Genomic DNA, 19008 nt, shown 5'->3' on the forward strand with positions numbered 1-19008 from the left:
TGATGATAATGGTACGATGAAGACGACAAGACTAACGATAGTATGGTGGGACGGTGGGATGGTGATTATGATGATGGTGATATGCTAAGGTATGACATGGAGATGATAATATGGTGATGACGATGAGGATGATGATGATGATGACGATGATAATGTACGCCAAGCGTAGAGGGTACAGGGAGAGGGTATGAAGGAAAGAAAGTTTTCGGGGGCTCGTGATGATGATCACGATGATGAAAATGATTATAATGATGGTGATATGCTAAGGTATGACATGGAGATGATAATATGGTGATGACGATGATGATGATGAGGATGATGATGATGACGATGATAATGTACGCCAAGCGTAGAGGGTAAAGGGAGAGGGTATGGAGGAAGGAAAGTTCTCCGAGGCTCGTGAGGATTTGGCTGCTCTCGAGAATGACAACGAAGAGAGGCGGCGGACCAGGGGGAGGGGGGGGGGGGTCATAGTCCCCCCACTTTTTCAAGTACCCCAATAATGTCTCTTTTTACATAGGATAAGTGCCCACTTTTACTTTAGATAAGTGCCCATTTTCATTTCTAATAGGTGCCCGTTCCACATTCTTATAAGTGCCCTCACCACATCTAGTAATTGCCCCCCCCCCCTTTACCAAAGATAATTGCGCCCATATTCGAATCTGAGAGGTTACCTTTTGCTTTAAGAAGTGCCATTTCCTTTGATACAAGCGCCCCTTTTCCTTCTTATAAGTGCCCACTTTTCATTTCTGACGATGCCCCTCTTCACCTTGAATAAATGCCACCTTTAATATTGAAAATTGCCCCCTTTTCCTTTCTAATAAGTGCCCTTTTTCCTTCTGATAAATGCCCATTTTTTTCATAAGAGCCACTTCCCCTTCTCATAAATATCCCTTCTCGCATCTCTGATGAATGCCTTTATATCAATCTGATGGGTCCCCCTCCCTTCGGCAAGAGTACCCATTTTCCTTTGTAAAAATGCCCCTTTTCATATACCAGAAGAGCCTCTTACCGCATCTGATGAGTGCCCCTTCACCTTATAAAAGTGCCTCTAGTTTTCAAATATAGTGCCCCTTTTCCGTTGGGTGCCCTTTTATTCAAATTTGAGAGGTACCCTCTCCATCTCTGAAATAATTGCCCCTTTTCATTTCTGACTGAGTGCCAGTTAATTTCGACACGTTCCCCTTTATCCTTTCTAATAAGTGCCATTTTCTCCTGATAATTGCTCCTTTCTTTTATAATAAGTGCCCTTTCTGTTCCCATAAGTGCCCTTTTTTCCATTTCTGGTGAGTGACCCTTTTCAAGTCCGAGAAGTGCCCCATTTTCACCTCAGATAATTACCCTTTTTACTTTGAAACTTGCTCCTTTTCTTTTCTAATGAGTGTCCTTTTAACTTTTTACCATGACTGTATTCCTAATTTAAAGCGACTATAAACAACTTTTTTCTTCAATTTCACCCGAAGCTCGCTCGTATTTAAATTTGATATAATTTTGTTTCTTATCAAAGGCATTTTTGTCCTTTCATGACTAGATTGTGCTTAAAACCCTATCAGGATTTTTTTCCCTCTTTATATTATTAAGATGCAATTTCCTGCACTGCAATCTCACATATCTTAATTTGTTTACTCGTTTGCTTCGTTTACTAGCAAATGAATATTCAACCCATCACACGCAACTACAACTTATAATGCTAATGAGCAGTATATTGGACCATGATGATGATGAAATCACAATCACAATTTCTAACAATTTTATATTTTTGCTTGAGATTATTTGTAAGTGCCCCTTTTTGCAGAAAGTGCCCTTTTTATTGGTGCCCCCACCACTTTAAATGGCGCTTCATCGCGCCTGACTACGGAGAAAGTCGGTACCAACTCTGTCGAAGGCGAGATACCAGAGGAGGTAGGTAAAGATGAAGAGGGCCGGCGAAGAAGCTTATTACAGAGGAAGTAATCGTTAGACATTATTAGACGGGTCTACATTCGAAACTATCTAAAATGATCACAAAGTACAACCTCAGATTGAGAAGTGTTGTGTTCCAATGAATAAGTCACTGGACTATAATGAGCTTTTTGGACATATATTGCTATGCATCTACCGGTGAACACCATATAAAATATGATGATGATAATGGTACAGTGTTCTACTCCCTGCCAGGCACGTAGCCACGGGGGGGGGGGGGGGCACGTGCCCCCCACCCATTTTTTTTCCAAGATCGGTTGAACTTTTTTAGACCCCCCCCCTTTTTTTTTTTTTTTTTTTACCTCGGTCGATTATATGTATGTGCCCCCCCCCCCCCCCCCAAAAAAAAAAAAAAAAAAAAAAAAAAAAAAACACATCAAACTCTGGCTACGTGCCTGCTCCCTGCAAAGGCTTGAACTGCCTTTACACTGCAACCAAAAATCGTTGATATGTATCACTTTCCCGTGTTTCGCCGGTAGACGCATAGCAATAGATGTCCAACAAGCACATATCTTAAATGAAACGATAATGATGATAATAATAGTGATAAATCTGTTTGTAATACGCAGGGCAGGCTCATGAATACAAATAATGTTGTTCCTGAGGGAACATATGAAAACCGCATTATGCTTGAGCCAAGTCACCATTACTGTCTGCTCACATATTTAGACAATTTCTTCCCACCGATTACCCATTTACTTTATTTGGGTGGAACCAAGAAGTTACCAGTAACTTCTTGGTGAAACTGTAATGAGATCATGCCACTTCGGACTCGCAAGGGACCGCAATGGCGTTAGACATTGCCAGCACTTTCAGTTGCGTTGTACTTGTTGGTGCACATAGCGAAGAAATTGCGACGTCTTTAACCATGGTACCAGGGCTGGTATTCAATTCCATACTTTGTTTAGGTCAACATTTTACTTAGTTTTTAGCTAAGCTATAAGTAAAACGTCTTCAGTCGTATAAGCAATTTACTTTCGCAAGCCGACTTCACGGCAAAATACTTACTGATGAGCATTGTGACATCACACGGTCAATCAAAACTAAGGCGCAATAAATGCGCGCTGATATAATATTATTGTGCGCAGGTTTTTACATGCAGACGATACAATTTTCTGGCACAAACTGAAAGTGATGTTCAACTTATCTGATTATTGTTAAAAATGGTTTCTTCAATTCAACACAGCTAAAAACAAAGTTGTTGTATTTTCTCGTGTTAAAGTTGGAAAATTCCTGATGATATTGTATAAGTTGTTGATGAATACGTCTATCTTAGAACTACTATTAACTACATCAGCAAATTTCATAACATACAAATTAAACAACGCACTCAAGCTATACGAGCAATGTATAGTCTATTATATAAAGGATATAAGGATAAAGCCGAAGCCCTTGCAAGCCAATTCCAGGGTGTCTTCACACGTGAGGATGTATCTCCGTCGTCGTTCCCAGATCTTCCTCCAAGTACATTCCCTGACATGCCGCCCATCACAGTTGACGTTGAAGGTGTCAAAAAACTTCTTCTCAATATAAACACAGCCAAAGCAATTGGACCAGACCAAATCCAGAATCAAGCTTTAAAGATCGCAGCAGAGGAGATTGCTCCCATACTACAGTTTATATTTCAGCAGTCATTGGACACCGGAGATCTCCCCCTAGATTGGAGAAAGGCGAATATCACCCCGCTGTTTAAGAAGGGTGCTACTACTGACCCTGCAAACTACCGCCCCATTTCCTTGACGTGCACATGCTGTAAGTTATTAGAGCACATCATAGACAGTAACCTGATGCGACACTTGGCCAAGCATAACATCCTGGCTGGAAATCAACATGCCTTCAGGAAACACAGGTCGTGTGAATCTCAGCTCATCCTTACAACAAATGACCTTGCCAAGAACTTAGACAAAAATATCACCACAGACATGGCAGTGCTTGATTTTTCAAAGGCTTTTGATGTCATCCCGCACCAGCGTCTCCTCATGAAATTAGACTATTATGGTATTCGAGCAAATAATAAGAGATGGATATCTAGTTTCCTGACAAAGAGACTGCAACGTGTCTGTGTAAATGGTCAATGTTCCGAGTGGTTACCAGTCCTCAGTGGCACTCCACAGGGCACAGTATTAGGCCCTCACCTTTTTCTACTCCACATCAATGACATTCATGAAAAGGTTACCAGTACAACACGACTTTTTGCTGATGATTGTTTACTTTACCGTCCCATTAAAACTGCTGAAGATGAGAAAGCTCTTCAACAAGACCTAGATACTATGGTACAGTGGTCCAAGACTTGGGGCATGCATTTCAATCCCTCTAAATGCAAAACGATGCGTGTTTCAAGAAAGAGAACACCGGGTACTAAATCCTACAAAATCCTTGATGTTACCCTGGAGGAAACGAACCAGACCCTATACCTTGGCATCAATATCCAGAAAGACCTACGCTGGAATAGCCAGACTCATTACACAACCGGCAAAGCCTCAAGGGTCCTTAACTTCCTAAGGCGAAACTTCCATCACTGCTCATCTAATATTAAAGAAAAGTTGTATCTTACTCTTGTTCGTCCACACCTTGACTACGCCACTGCAGCATGGGACCCTTATACAGCCAAAAACATCTATGCTGTCGAGAAAGTTCAACGTCAGGCTGCACGTTTTGTCACCAATAATTACGGATGGGACACCAGTGTTACCAAGCTACTCAACCAACTCAACTGGGGATCTCTTAAAGACAGAAGGGAAGCACACCGCCTTACCTGCCTCTTCAAAATGATCAAGGGACAACTCGACATCGACTACCAATCTCACACCAACCCTAAGCCAGACAGACGTAGACGAGGACACTCCAACCAATTTGAAATTCGCCACACCAACTCGGACGTCTATGCCAACTCATATTTCCCAAGGACTGTAAAGACATGGAATAACCTACAACAAGCAACCATCGACCAAACCTCCCCGCTCTCATTTAAAAATGCAGTTACTAAAGAACTTTTTTCCAAAATGTAATCGTCCACCCTCCACCACCTCCAGTCAAAACTCTTCTTCGGAGTATTTAGGAGGAAAATAAATCCAAGATCCAAGATCTCAAACTTATCAATTGCACTTACCTATTGACATCCTTTTGGAATTATTTGATCAACTTGTGTTGCCCGTTCTGTTCTATGGAAGTGAGATATGGGGATATGAAGTGCTATATGATCTTGAAATTGTTCACATGAAATTTTGTAAGCAAGCCCTTTCTGTCTTGATACTGCTTAGAAAACCCTATGCCTGACAACCAAGGCCCCCAAATAATTGGCTTAAGTCTGGTAGAAAGCTGTTTTAAATTTTGAACTGGGCCAAAATTGGCCGCTAGTATTTTGTCTAAGCCGAAAGCGCATTCAAATACTTATATACCGGCCGAGGCTTTGACATACAGATGAACGTTTTCACGATCTCTTTGGGATGTATTATTGCCGATGTTGTCAGTTTGGTTATTATTTTCTCTGTAGATTTCCTTCTGTAGTCTTTTTACAAAAGTTTCCTTTGCACCATTTCTGTTAAGACCTTGCTTCTGTATTACGGCTTTTAACTAATAACGCCACGATTTGTAACATTAATGAGTATCATTGTGACGTCATTGATCAGCTTATGCTCTTGCGCTCCCTCTCTCCCTCTCGCGTACTTGGCTACCACGCGTTAGGCCTTATGTTTACATGTTGCGCGAAAACGTTCAAAACTTCCTCAAAATTATAGGGCCTAGTGAAATTTAAAAAAGTGAGAGAGAGTAAACAAAAGTTTCATAACCCGTTGGACAACCTCTTTTAAGATTGATGACCAAATGAGGTAAGTGTGATTTAAGATCTAGTCTATACTCTGTTTTTGGTCCCTCCAGCTTAGATCTACTAACATAGCAGTAACATAACGGTCTAACATATTAATTTTATTCAAATTTGTGAATGTTTCTTTCATGTGGACACAATTTTCCCGATCCGTCTAGAATTACCTAGACTAGACAATACTAATATTTACTTAGATCAAAGGGATAGAAATATGAAGCCAGACTGTTTTATGCACCTTCAGTTAAAACTCAGACGGGTATTTTGGAGGATCAACAAACTAAGAACCAAGAACCAAGAAATGTGTTTGCCCAAATTCGTATGTGTGTTCGTTAACATCCCCGCCCATAGTAGTAGTAGACTAGTAATGTATTAAAGCAAGATAATTCTGGATCTGATATGCAGATATGCCAATATGAATATTTTAACCGATCCAAGGCAGTATGGCAGCTTCTCCTTTTGTATTGGTTGTTAAGCAGACTAACAACCAATAGGAGGAGCGTGACTTTAACCTAGACACGTTTTATCTCCTCTTATCAGTATGCACGGCAACGGTATACACAAACAGATGAATGCTAAATAATAACGCTCGCTCCCAACAAGACTCCGCCATTTTCGTTGATTGCTCGCTTCACATCAGACGTCGAAAGCAGTTCGAGAAATCCCTTTCATGCTTTAGCCTCTGTTAACTCGGTCTAAACAGTACCAACACTCAATCTTCAATATGGTAAGATGGTAATCTCTAGCTTTTACAAATTAAATGATATTGGTTTTCATCTTAAGCGGAGTTTTTAATAGAAACTCGTTGAATTTGTTATTGTTTATTTTGTGTGGATATGGAATTACAACTAGCTTTTAATCTGCCGGAGTTTGTGAAGCATTTCTTTGTAATGAGGGAATACATTAAGAAACTGATTTATTTTTAAAATTAAAAAAAAAAAATTACGGTTTTGATTAGCTCTCTGTGTGTGATTGGAACAACCCAGATAAACTTTTTTTAATCAACAAAATAATGATATTGATAAAATTATTAATTTAATAGGGGCCTAAGTAAAATTCCAACTTTCGGCGCTCCTTTTATTTTTAATTGTGATGGTTCCGAATCATGTGCTACCATGTCGCTTTCAAACATTACAAGATCTTGACTTTCGCATTTAATGACTAATGTTTGCCAAACTTGTTCTCATTGTTCGCTTGACATTGATATATTCTATTCTTCTTTATAATCGTGGAGATAAAAAGAAAAAGTTTCATGAAGTACTCTTTTAATCAATTCAGACGCATCGATTCCTTTGCGAGCGGACTTTACTTCTAAGCAGGATGTCATTGATGAAAAGCGGAATAGAATAGAATGAAATCAAATAAGAATAAATGGTCTTGACGGTGGCCTTCGGTGCGAAATCTTGTCGGATCTAGAATGTTGTGATGAAACGTTGATTTTAAATATGAACTAAATTATTAACTCGACCAATTTAGGGCGTTTAGCGGTCAGGGACCAAAGTGAGGATGATTTCAATATTCTTAATAACATTATTTTTTTTCCAGATGTTAACGTTCACAAACATGTTTACCAGTACTATTATTATATTAATAGAAGTTCAAGTAATGATAATGAAAGAGGTATAGCATTCCCTGAAGCTAACACATATTCCAGTGATATTTCTAAAGTCTATGGTTTGAAGCAATTTGATCCATGATATCATTATCTCAATTGAAAATTTGTCCGACATATGGATTGTTATTTGAAATTCTTAACCTATACTGGAATGATATTAAGGTTGCTGGATTAGCCCGACAAAGCAACAACTATTATTTTTTAATTATTAAAATACACTGAATAGTAAATGCAATAGTTCGTCAATATTCACATGAAAAATACATTAAATATAGATTGAAATGCGTGTGTGTGATTTGATCAAAAGAACTATCGTTGCTCAGTTACCGTCTACGAAACTTGCCCCTATCTGGAGTGGAGTGAGTGTAGACGCATTTTATTAGCTTCACAAACATGACAAGTGTTCAAATCAGAGCCGGGTAAATCCGAATTCAATGATTTTATCTTCTTCGTGTATATTTCCGTGGCTTGTGTACCTATGCGTGTTTGCCAACTTGTCTATCATACAGGTCAAAGTACAACATATATCAAGGGTCGAAGCAAAAATCACCCCATAGGGGTTATCTGTTGTGAATCACAAATATTGATTATGGTTTTTAAGGACTTTGCACGCAACATTGAAATACAGCGTGTATCAGTTGATCACGTGGTTGAGAAAGGCGCAAATGGTCCGGTCACATGATTAATCAACTATAAATTACGAATCAATTATCTTCTTATAGTTCCAATAAAAGGGATCCGGTAACTTTGTCTCAGATTCTGAAACAAAATCCTGGTTTTAGCTCATGCTACAATGATAATTATAAACCTTTAGGTCAGTGAGGAACCCCATCATTTTTACAAGACGATCGCCTGTCTGATTATCAAAATATTAATGGTTGGAAAATCGAAACCAAATTTTGCGTTTTCCTAACGGTTTTTACAACACTACAGTCTATTGGGGGAAGCGAGTATGGTAAAACCGGTCACTCAAAGATTTTTACTTTTTTGAGGCACTTCTTGACTGTTTTGAAGCGCAATTTTGTTAGGGCTTCAATATTACACCATATCACCACAGACACTGATAACACGTATGGCCTTGCATCTCAGATTTAACATTGTCAAACGATCCCTTTAAGAATCGAAACCATACCAATGCAAATCACATTATAATAACATAAACAAGTAGGAACATAGCAATACATTAACTATAATACACATTACTTAAAGTAAAGGAAAATTCAAATTTATTTGAAGAAAAAAACACACAAGAGGCATTGATGTGAATGCTATTAATGCAATGATCAACAGAACGGAATTAACGAATATTGCAAGAAAGACAAATATTAATTGTCGAGGCTATAATAGTGAAAACTATATTTGATTTTACATTCAGTTGATCATAAGAAGGATTGTCCCTATAATCTGAAATGGAGTTCAGAACTGTGGAGGTTATCTCGTTTGGATTTGACTGTACAATTCACAGTGCTTGGGAGAGATTGTATTCCCCAGCAAACCCCGCATATAGCGATGTATTTCTATGGAAATCGGAATATATGGGCGATTGCGGCGTCCTTTTTTCCAATTTAATATTAGACTCTTAAAAACAAGAAATACAAATTAAGAGCAATTTTCTAAATTTCAACAGAGATCTCTGGCTGCATCATCCCAACATAATTTGATTTCGCCCGAGCAGTTTGAAATATATGTATGTAAAAGTTGATCAACCATTTTTAAATTTCCCTAAAACGTGTTAGATGAAAGGGCCTTCTATGTAACTTACTGGTTTCGTTACGGGCAATTGAAGTAGGATCGAGGCATGAATAGTATGGACTGTGAACCTCATTGTATTCCGTCGCTCACATGCCATGGTGTTGTTACTATGCCAAGTGCGGCAATAAATCGAACTGGTATACAAAAGACACGCTGCTCTTTTCACCTTACACTTTTCAAAAGGAATATTGTTCGATTCTACACGGAACCTTCAAGCCATTCGGTTTCAGTCATAATGAGATCAATATAATATATACACTGCGGGCGTACAGAGTAAACTATTATCATCTTCCTTCATTGTAAACAAATAGCAAAAAGAAAAAAATCATAATATCTGGGCCCTGTCTTACAAAGAGGTGAAATAAATCGCACCTTATTTGCGATTGATATCAATCGCAACTGTACATAAGAGATTGGAGACTGCAAACTTGCGATTGATTAGAGGATTTGCGATTGATTTTGATCAATCGCAATTCTTTGTAAGACAGGACCCAGAGGATAATATAAATATGTATTAGACTAGCAGAAATAGGTTGAATTGATCATATCTCTATAGCACGATTTTCTTTTTAGGGGGGGGGGCGGGGGAAAACTACATAATTAAATTTCCAAATTAATATCGCCCTGTCGATATAAAAGTTTTAATAGACAAGCCATAAAACTTTACAAGCGTTACCTTTTAGAAAATAGGAATACAAATGTCCTCATCTACACCATACATGTACGTGACATCACTAACTTTCCATAACATGCGCCCTCGTAGCAACGTGTTTTTATAGTAACAAATAATTTCAAACAAAACACATGCCTACGCAATCGACAGATCATTGAAGGGCAACCCAGCCCTTGTAATAATTTCATTTATATGAACACCTACAAATAAGATGAACAGAATGGCAAAAGTTTGAAATAGATCGGACCAATAATAAGAAAGTCATGAATAATGGAATAATGAGATTGCTAAGTCTATGTGCACCTCAAATTGGCAGTTTGGTCAGTCAGAGGATGGTGATGTAGTCACGGATAACTGAGATATTTATACTTTTGGTCATCAGTTCGTCCTGTTATCACTTATGTGTTCTAAAATTGCTTTTGGTGTTATATATTTGTTTCAAATTTGTATAACACAATAGCAAATACTTTCAAAAAATATACGCAAGTCCAACTGCAATACAATATTGTATATCCCATGTTCTCATTAAATAATACATCATTGTCGTGTTCGCAGATTTCAAGTAGTGGTGAACAAGGACATTGCAATTGTTTTGGTCTTATCTCCGGTAGTTCTTATCATTGATGCAGGTATCGTCCATACCACTTCTGATTAAATCTCCATATGGCTCTTTCTTATGTTTTTACAGCGTGAATGTATCTCTATCCATGTCGGCCAAGCCGGAGTCCAGATGGGCAATGCCTGCTGGGAGTTGTACTGCCTGGAGCACGGCATCCAGCCTGATGGCCAGATGCCCTCAGACAAGACCATCGGAGGTGGTGACGACTCCTTCAACACCTTCTTCAGTGAGACTGGAGCTGGCAAACACGTTCCCCGAGGCGTCTTCGTCGATCTTGAGCCGACTGTTATTGGTAAGATTATTTCAAAGAGATTCGAATAAACAAATCAGTTCTAATCAATGATATTCTATCACGTTTATTGAATGTGATAACATCATGCAGAATCTTGACCGATAGTATTGATAAATAAAAGAAAGCTATTCAATGTTTACGATTTGATTGACATTCTTCAAAAGTCTGGTGTTCATAAATGTCTTCTTATTCATACAAAAAGATGAATAGCATCAAAAACACCAATGGAAATAAAACCTGTATATGTCAATTCATTTCAGACGAGGTCCGTACCGGTACCTACCGTCAGCTTTTCCATCCTGAGCAGCTGATCACCGGCAAGGAGGATGCTGCCAACAACTACGCCCGTGGTCACTACACCGTCGGAAAGGAGCTGATCGACATTGTCCTCGACAGGATCAGGAAGCTGGCTGACCAGTGCACAGGTCTCCAGGGATTCCTCATCTTCCACAGCTTCGGTGGTGGCACCGGATCTGGCTTTACCTCCCTGCTCATGGAGCGTCTCTCCGTTGATTACGGAAAAAAGTCCAAGCTCGAATTTGCCATCTACCCCGCTCCCCAGATCTCCACCGCCGTTGTCGAGCCTTACAACTCCATCCTTACGACTCACACCACCCTGGAGCACTCCGACTGTGCCTTCATGGTCGACAATGAGGCCATCTATGATATCTGCCGTCGTAACCTCGATATCGAGCGTCCCACCTACACCAACCTGAACCGTCTCATTGGCCAGATCGTCTCCTCCATCACCGCTTCTCTGCGATTCGACGGCGCCCTCAACGTCGATCTGACAGAGTTCCAGACCAACTTGGTGCCCTACCCACGTATCCATTTCCCTCTTGCCACATACTCCCCAGTCATCTCTGCCGAGAAGGCCTACCACGAGCAGCTGACCGTTAGTGAGATAACGAACTCCTGTTTTGAGCCCGCCAACCAGATGGTGAAGTGCGACCCCCGTCACGGCAAGTACATGGCCTGCTGTCTCCTGTACCGTGGTGATGTCGTCCCCAAGGATGTCAACGCCGCCATCGCTACCATCAAGACCAAGCGTACCATCCAGTTCGTCGACTGGTGTCCAACTGGCTTCAAGGTCGGTATCAACTACCAGCCACCCACCGTCGTCCCTGGTGGTGATCTTGCCAAGGTTCAGCGTGCTGTCTGCATGTTGAGCAACACCACAGCCATCGCCGAGGCCTGGGCTCGTCTCGACCACAAGTTCGATCTGATGTACGCCAAGCGCGCTTTCGTCCATTGGTACGTCGGAGAAGGTATGGAGGAAGGAGAGTTCTCCGAGGCTCGTGAGGATTTGGCTGCTCTCGAGAAGGACTACGAAGAAGTCGGTGTCGATTCCGTCGACGCAGAGGGCGAGGAGGAGGAAGGCGAAGAATATTAGACAGATTATGGCACCCTTGACGCTCATCCTAAATCCACACTACAAAATGAATTTCCATTTAGGTTCTAGCAAACAAATACTTTTTCGCAATTTTTATACTTCTCTCATTCCCCCCGGGGCCGGGAGGAAGGTGAAGAATATCAAACTCTCATTCTCAAATCAGTGGGTGAATAACATACAAGCTAGTCAAGTTATTAGTATTTAGCACAATATTGAAGCTACCTATTGATATTTACTACCAGTTAACACAACAAATTACATGCAAAATATGGTACTTCTTATTTGCAACTATGATCCTCCGACAAAAAGCACTATGAAATTTTGCATTACTTTTCGCTCCGAAAAAAAGCACATTGAAATTTTGCATTACTTTTCGCTCCGAAAAAAGCACATTGAAATTTGCATATTCAGCACACAAACATGATGAAATAGTTTGTTGTTGTCTTTCGAATTCTTCTTAACGGGATCTTATTTTCTTCTGTGACTGATATTCAAGTTATCATGAATCTCATTAAGTTTCCACCCCCACTCCCCTAAAAAGGAAATCGTTGCCGTCAATGATTCATGTTCTTTTAATATTATCTTTACCAAGCTAAAAAACTAATAATGTCATTCAATTATCATATTAAACGAAACATAAATTTCTTATTTTAACTTACAAGTGTGTGATTATATTTATTGCACGTCTGATGGGATGATGAAAGGTGTGATTAATCGTAACATTGACGTAAAGATAATGCTGGCAGATTATAGAATAAAGAACAAAGTATTTTTATGATATAAATCTTCATGCCAAGAATAAATATAACTTTCGTCATCACTTGATCGACGCTGCCCAACTGCTATCGAAAATAAAAGGCCGCCCTCTGGTGATATTAATAACATTTCAAAGTTTGTAGCGGTGGATGAGATGGATGAGAAAAAAGGGAATGAGAGAGAGAGAGATATATAGAGAGAAAAAGAGAGAGAGAGGGGGGGGGTGGATGAAGGAAGTTTTGGTATGCTTTAATATTAAATATAACGATTTCAACAACATTATTATTTATATTTTTTTATTATTTTTTTAAAATTTACTTTGTATTAAAATAACAATATAAACATAAACATGGAGGGATACCCTTAATAAGCAGGTTGTGTGTAGACAGGGCCCCGGTATACCATTAGGGTTATTTGGTTAAAATATTATATGTCAGTTTGTGGAATAAGGCTGCGTTTTGTCTACATGTATGTGCATTATATGAGTAATTAATCGAAAGGTATTTGGTATCATAATATGAGAAGAAGCGTAGTATTGGCAAGTTATGTGTCCCCCTTCCTCGAATGCCGAAAAAATGAAAATGAAAATAAATCAAACAGGAGAGAGAAAGAAAGAGAGAGGAGGGAAGGGGGGGGGGTGGGTGAAGTTTTTGTTTGCTGATTAATCAACGATTGTAACAGCATTAATACCCTAGGGGTACTTTGTAGGAGAGGAGTGGTTGTTGGATTAGTTCAGAATCTGTTTTCTCTTGTGTATGCTGCAGATGTAACCCTTCTTCTTCTCCCTTTCTCCCTCTATTTTCATACTCATTTTCCGTGTCCCCCTTAGCCCCTACTTTTTTTCTTTCAACACATCTCCCTTCTCTTTCCATCTCTCTCTCTCTCTCTCTCTCTCTTTATACGTCTGTTGTTTTATATAAGGCATTTGTATTTAAAAAAAACCACCCATTTCATCATCATCATTTTCATCACCATCATTACCACCACCATCCCCATCATCATCCTAACATCAATTTTATCATAATCATTATCACTATCGTCATAATCACCATCAATTTGCCATCACATCCGAAGTCGAGGACAATATCGATCAGCTCCTTTCCGACGGTGAAGTGACCACGGGCGTAGTTGTTGGCAGCATCCTCCCTGCCGGTGATCAGCTGCTCAGGATGGAAGAGCTGACGGTAGGTACCGGTACGGACCTCATCTGAAGAAGGGGAAAATATATGATGACGTACGATACTCGGTGGACCTATTAAAATGGTCAACTGTGAAATGGGATGGCATATCAAAGCCCACTCTGTATGTTTTTTTTTCTCTCTCCCTCTCTCTCTCTCTCTCTCTCTCTCTCTCTCTCTCTTCTTTCTCTCTCTTTCACAAGAAGACTACATCATCTATGGCGATGTTGGGGGATGGGGGGGGGGGGGGGGTATGAATCACACGATCAATACCAGCATGACTATATCGGTGCCGTGCGTTGTTGCTTGCTCCACAATCATATAGATCATCATGACTAATATCATTCCTATAGATCATCGATCTTACTTCCCAACGCGGTGTTATGTCGCGATACCACCACCTGTTAGCATCTCGTTACCATGGTAACGGTTTTTCAGAACGATTGAGATTAAGATAGGTCATAGTGGAGTGTTCATTCCATTTTTATGTTATACTTGATCAAAATAACAAGTATTTACACGTCAATACAAAAACCTAAATATGAATAATTAAAGAACCTCTTCATTACAGAAACAAACGCCTGAGTCAAATAGATTTCAGATTATAGTTGTTCATACACTTTAAGATTTTGTTTGTTCTCAAATCGAAATTGTAAATTGTATATTTTGTTTCTTCGAGTGGTTCACACTTTACAAGCTTTGCTTTTTAGTGGATCACTCGTTTCCATTATATACTTAAAATTATGTTTCTTGTCATTAATTCAACAAAGCATGCATTTTCATGTCAACTCATATTTCCCACGGACTGTAAAGATATGGAAAAACCTACAGCAAGCAACCATCGACCAAACCTCCCCGCTCTCATTTAGAAATGCAGTTACTAAAGAACTTTTTTCCGAAATGTAATCGTCCACCCTCCACCACCTCCAGTCAAAACTCTTCTTCGGAGTATTTAGGAGGAAAAGAATCCAAGATCCAAGATTTAATCTATGTTTTACACTACACTATACTATGATAAATACAGCCCTCCTGTTGCTACGGCCCTAACCCATCAATACATGCCTACGATTGGTCAGCCGATGGCGGGGGGGGGGGTGGGTGGGGGCGATCCGGTCTGTCGTATCTTTTCAGAAAGATGATTATATTGCCCATAAAGTACGCGGTGTGTCCCGTTAGTGGGGTTATTCTAAAATTGCATTTTTGTTTTACTTGGTGATCTGAACTCCTTTGTTCGTTCAGCACATCACCGAAAGAAAGCAGATGCCCATGAATACAGCTGCCGGGAGCGACGCATAAACGTAGTTTATTAAATATGATGTACTATGAAGGCTGCGGTCGTCAAAATTATGATTACAAATTCATAAAACTGCTTTTTCAAAGTCATGAATTTGAAGGCTTCATTCATCAAATTGGGATAAAAGCCGATTCATAAACCTGCCTTTTAAAGATGGTAAATTGTTGAGGCTTCGATCATTAAAATGATAATAAAGAATGATAAACCCGCTAATGCAGGCTTGTAAATTGTGGAGGTTTTGTCCATTAAAATGATGATAAAATGATAATAAAGAATGATGAACCCGCTAATGCAGGCTTGTGAATTGTGAATGATTCGTTCATTAAAATATTGGTTAAATAATATTCATGAACCTCTTTATGGATAATGGTATTATACATTGGACAGGTGACACGAAGCAAAGATGGGCGCCAGACTTTGTAATCGTTTGTGCATTCATTAATTATCATCAATATATTGGCATTTCAAGTGTAAGGTATAGTTCGATGCATTTTTGTCTCATGTTTTTATATTGTAACCAAATATAATGAAATATTGGAACACAATCAAAATCGAAAGTATTGCAATCCTTGATAAGAAATAGCCTTTCAAACATGAATACACCTCTACTTATTAATATTCCAGCCTCTGATTTTTCCAGTCAGAAAATTTCTAAATTGACTAAAAAATGATAATAACCATCTATTTGTCACAGATCTCACGCTTGCTGGGCTCACTATGAATATGGCTGACAAAGAAAGCGGACAAAATATACAGTTCCTCAGGTAGACAAAGGAACATCCCTTCACTGCTATTATGTAAAAATGTGTAGAACTGGGCCCCGTCTTACAAAGAGTTACGATCGATCCAAATCAATCGTAAGTTCTCCAATCAATCGCAAGTTTGCAGTCTCCTATCTCTTATGTACATAGTTACGATTGATATCAATCGCAAATAAGTTACGATTGATATCAACTCTTTGTAAGAGGGGGCCCAGGTGTCACATGCATATTCACATTTTTACATAATAGCAGTGAAGGGATGTTCCTTTGTCTACCTGAGGAACTGTATATTTTGTCCGCTTTCTTTGTCTGTCATGTTCATAGTGGCTACGCCCCTCGAAAAAAAGGTAATACCGTCACGTGGCTTGATGTTGCATTTGACGTCATTGCGGGCATGTCCGATTTGTCCTTCAACTAAGGATCTTACACTCTCATTGTAATTCATAAATGAAACGTACTGGGATTATCAAGTGCATATCATTTTTGGGATAAACGTTTTTTTTTCTTCAATAAATATCATAGTTTGCCCTTTTAAAGACATTCTAATGCCTAAATCACCCTACTTTTCACCGGAGAGGCTCCTGCAGTGACGTCATAAACAGTTGCGCAATACAGCTCTGAAACTGGGCCTTTTTTTGAGCGTTCTGAGCCGTCATTTTTAAAGCTAGATTCCGATGTGTTGGCTCAGTCAGTAGAGCGTCCGCCTCACAACCGGGAGGTCGTGGGTTCGAACCCCGGCCGCGTCATACTAAAAGACGTTAAAAGACGGGAGTTGCTGCTACCTTGTTTGGCGTTAAACAATAAGGGATAGAGCAATGTCGATCTGGCGCTGCTCAGTGGCTGCCGGGCTCACGATCAATTGGGCAAAAAGAATTTCCATTTTCGGTTTAATAAGATTTGGAGTGGACTTTAAAAGATTATTATTATTATTATTTTTATTATTATTATTATTATTATTATTATTATTAGAATTATTGACGTTCGGAATCTCCGTCAAAAATTATTCTACATGACCGTTTTGGTTAGAGTGGCCCTTTATTAAAAGAGAATAGCCGATTTGATGGACTTTTACCTTAGAAAGGACAGGGGCTTTACCCACGTGACCTAGCTGCAAACATATCCCCGTTTATGGCCCTACAATAACATGCTATCCATAATAAAGTGTTTGTATGATCTAGCAACAATTAATATTTGCAATGTGTATTTGATGTCTTGCTGACTTATAAAAACAGACAAATTGTAACGAAATTCATTTACAACTGTTACAGACACTGCTCTTGTCTCTTCTCACTCAGTCTCTCTCTCTCTCTCTCTCTCTCTCTATCTCTCTCTCGCCCTTTAACCGCCCATGCGTGCACACAAAGCATAGGTGATAGAAGAGAAGGAGTAGATGAATTCCAGTTCAATTCGTCTTCTATTCTACCAAATAATGACAGCTCAGTATTACAGTCGAGCAATCGTGCTTTGTATACTGGGCACTAAATATAATACTATCAGGACGCTAGCAAATTTGGAAAGCGGCAGCAAAGATTCGAGAAGAAGTCTATCGATTTGAGATCTCCCTGGCTTATATATAGGGAGCTATAATTAGTCTGTCTTCCAAGCAAGGATACAACGCGACCTCGAGCTAAAGAGCAGAGTCTGTCCTCAAACTGAGGACTAAGGGCGCGTTCATGCTTGATTTTGACGGCCAGAATCAGGCATCTGTTACGCGTTTAGTTTAAAACACGGTTGCGTCTTAGCTCACTTTTGTAGAATCACCGAAAAACGGCGATCACGATCGCCGATCGTAAACTCACAAAAAGATGCGTTTACAATTTGTAAACGCGTTTAAATGGGGTCAACGCACTGACCTCTAGTGGGTCTACGTAGCATGCACAGTGAAGGTTTGCGAATCCAGCTGGAAGACCAATTAAGGCCACACACGGAGAATTGCCTGGGGAGCCAGAGAAGTAAGCATGAACACTACATCGTGGAACTGCGATCACGATGAGCGTTTACGATGAGCGTTTCAGATCGCTCATTCTGCCTTCAAAATTTAAGCATGAACGCAGCCTAAGTCTGGCCTCCGCTCGGGGTTAGTCTGGGGCCGCACGCGACTGTCCTTGCCGTTACGTAAGACATAATCTTGTGACGAGCGTGGCCATGGGCTTACGCAAGAGGACGAAAAACAAGATCTTACAAAGAGGACGCGCAGGCACTGCCAAAACACATGTCGTAAATCTATAGGCCACAATTCACAAAGGAGGTTTGTCGACAAACCTAGGTTTATGCAAGTCATATGACGCGTTTTGACGCGTTTTGACAAACCTGGGTTTGTATATACAGGCCTAGGTTTGTAAAAACGCGTAAAAACGCGTAAAAACGCGTCATGATGCACATAAACCTACTAAAACAACTATCCGTAGCATCGCCTTCCGTTGGCCGGAAATTAAATAGATCACTTGGTCTTTTATGACAGAAATACCATGTGCATTCGATGACTAAATCGGGGGTGTTTCATCATGCCTTAAAATCGATCTTTAAATCGATCAGATCAATTTTAAGGGCCTAACATCCAAATCAATTTTAGTTGATGAAACATCCCCGGGCTAAAGTATTATAGTCCATAATTCTCGAAACGTGTCTACATTTCAATGATCCCATACATTATGAAAATCATCCGTATCATCGCCTTCCGTTGGGTTGAAATGAAATGGATCACTGGGTCTTTTCTGAGAGAAAGATTAAACGTGCTAAAATCCTTAAAGTGACTCGGTAACATTGTTGAAGGTTGATGAAAAAAATTGCTTAATTTTTGTATAAAATGTTACTTACTATATCCTTCTACTATACTTACCCTCTGACATGCAAAAAATCCTGAACAAATTCTCAAACCACAAAGATATCTATG

At 39.6% G+C, this 19008-nt stretch overlaps 1 protein-coding gene across 1 annotated transcript; it reads left to right on the forward strand.

Annotated features, from left to right (window-relative positions):
* The first annotated feature begins 10482 nt into the window (after positions 1-10482).
* On the forward strand, positions 10483-12702 carry LOC115918924 (tubulin alpha-1 chain-like). The gene is made up of 2 exons (XM_030994818.1): positions 10483-10733; positions 10994-12702. The coding sequence occupies exons 1-2, from the start codon at positions 10499-10501 to the stop codon at positions 12124-12126; spliced, it is 1368 nt and encodes a 455-aa protein (XP_030850678.1). The 5' UTR covers positions 10483-10498; the 3' UTR covers positions 12127-12702.
* The last annotated feature ends 6306 nt before the right edge of the window (positions 12703-19008 follow it).

This window comes from Strongylocentrotus purpuratus, unplaced genomic scaffold (genome assembly GCF_000002235.5).
Source record: "Strongylocentrotus purpuratus isolate Spur 01 unplaced genomic scaffold, Spur_5.0 spur5_scaffold_21, whole genome shotgun sequence".
NCBI lineage: Eukaryota > Metazoa > Echinodermata > Echinoidea > Camarodonta > Strongylocentrotidae > Strongylocentrotus > Strongylocentrotus purpuratus.

Bases quoted from the DNA above. Each gene is read 5' to 3' on its own strand.
- LOC115918924 (XM_030994818.1), top strand. From the start codon at position 10,499: ATGTTTTTACAGCGTGAATGTATCTCTATCCATGTCGGCCAAGCCGGA. The intron at 10,734-10,993 runs GTAAGATTATTT...AATTCATTTCAG, and splicing joins TCTTGAGCCGACTGTTATTG to ACGAGGTCCGTACCGGTACC.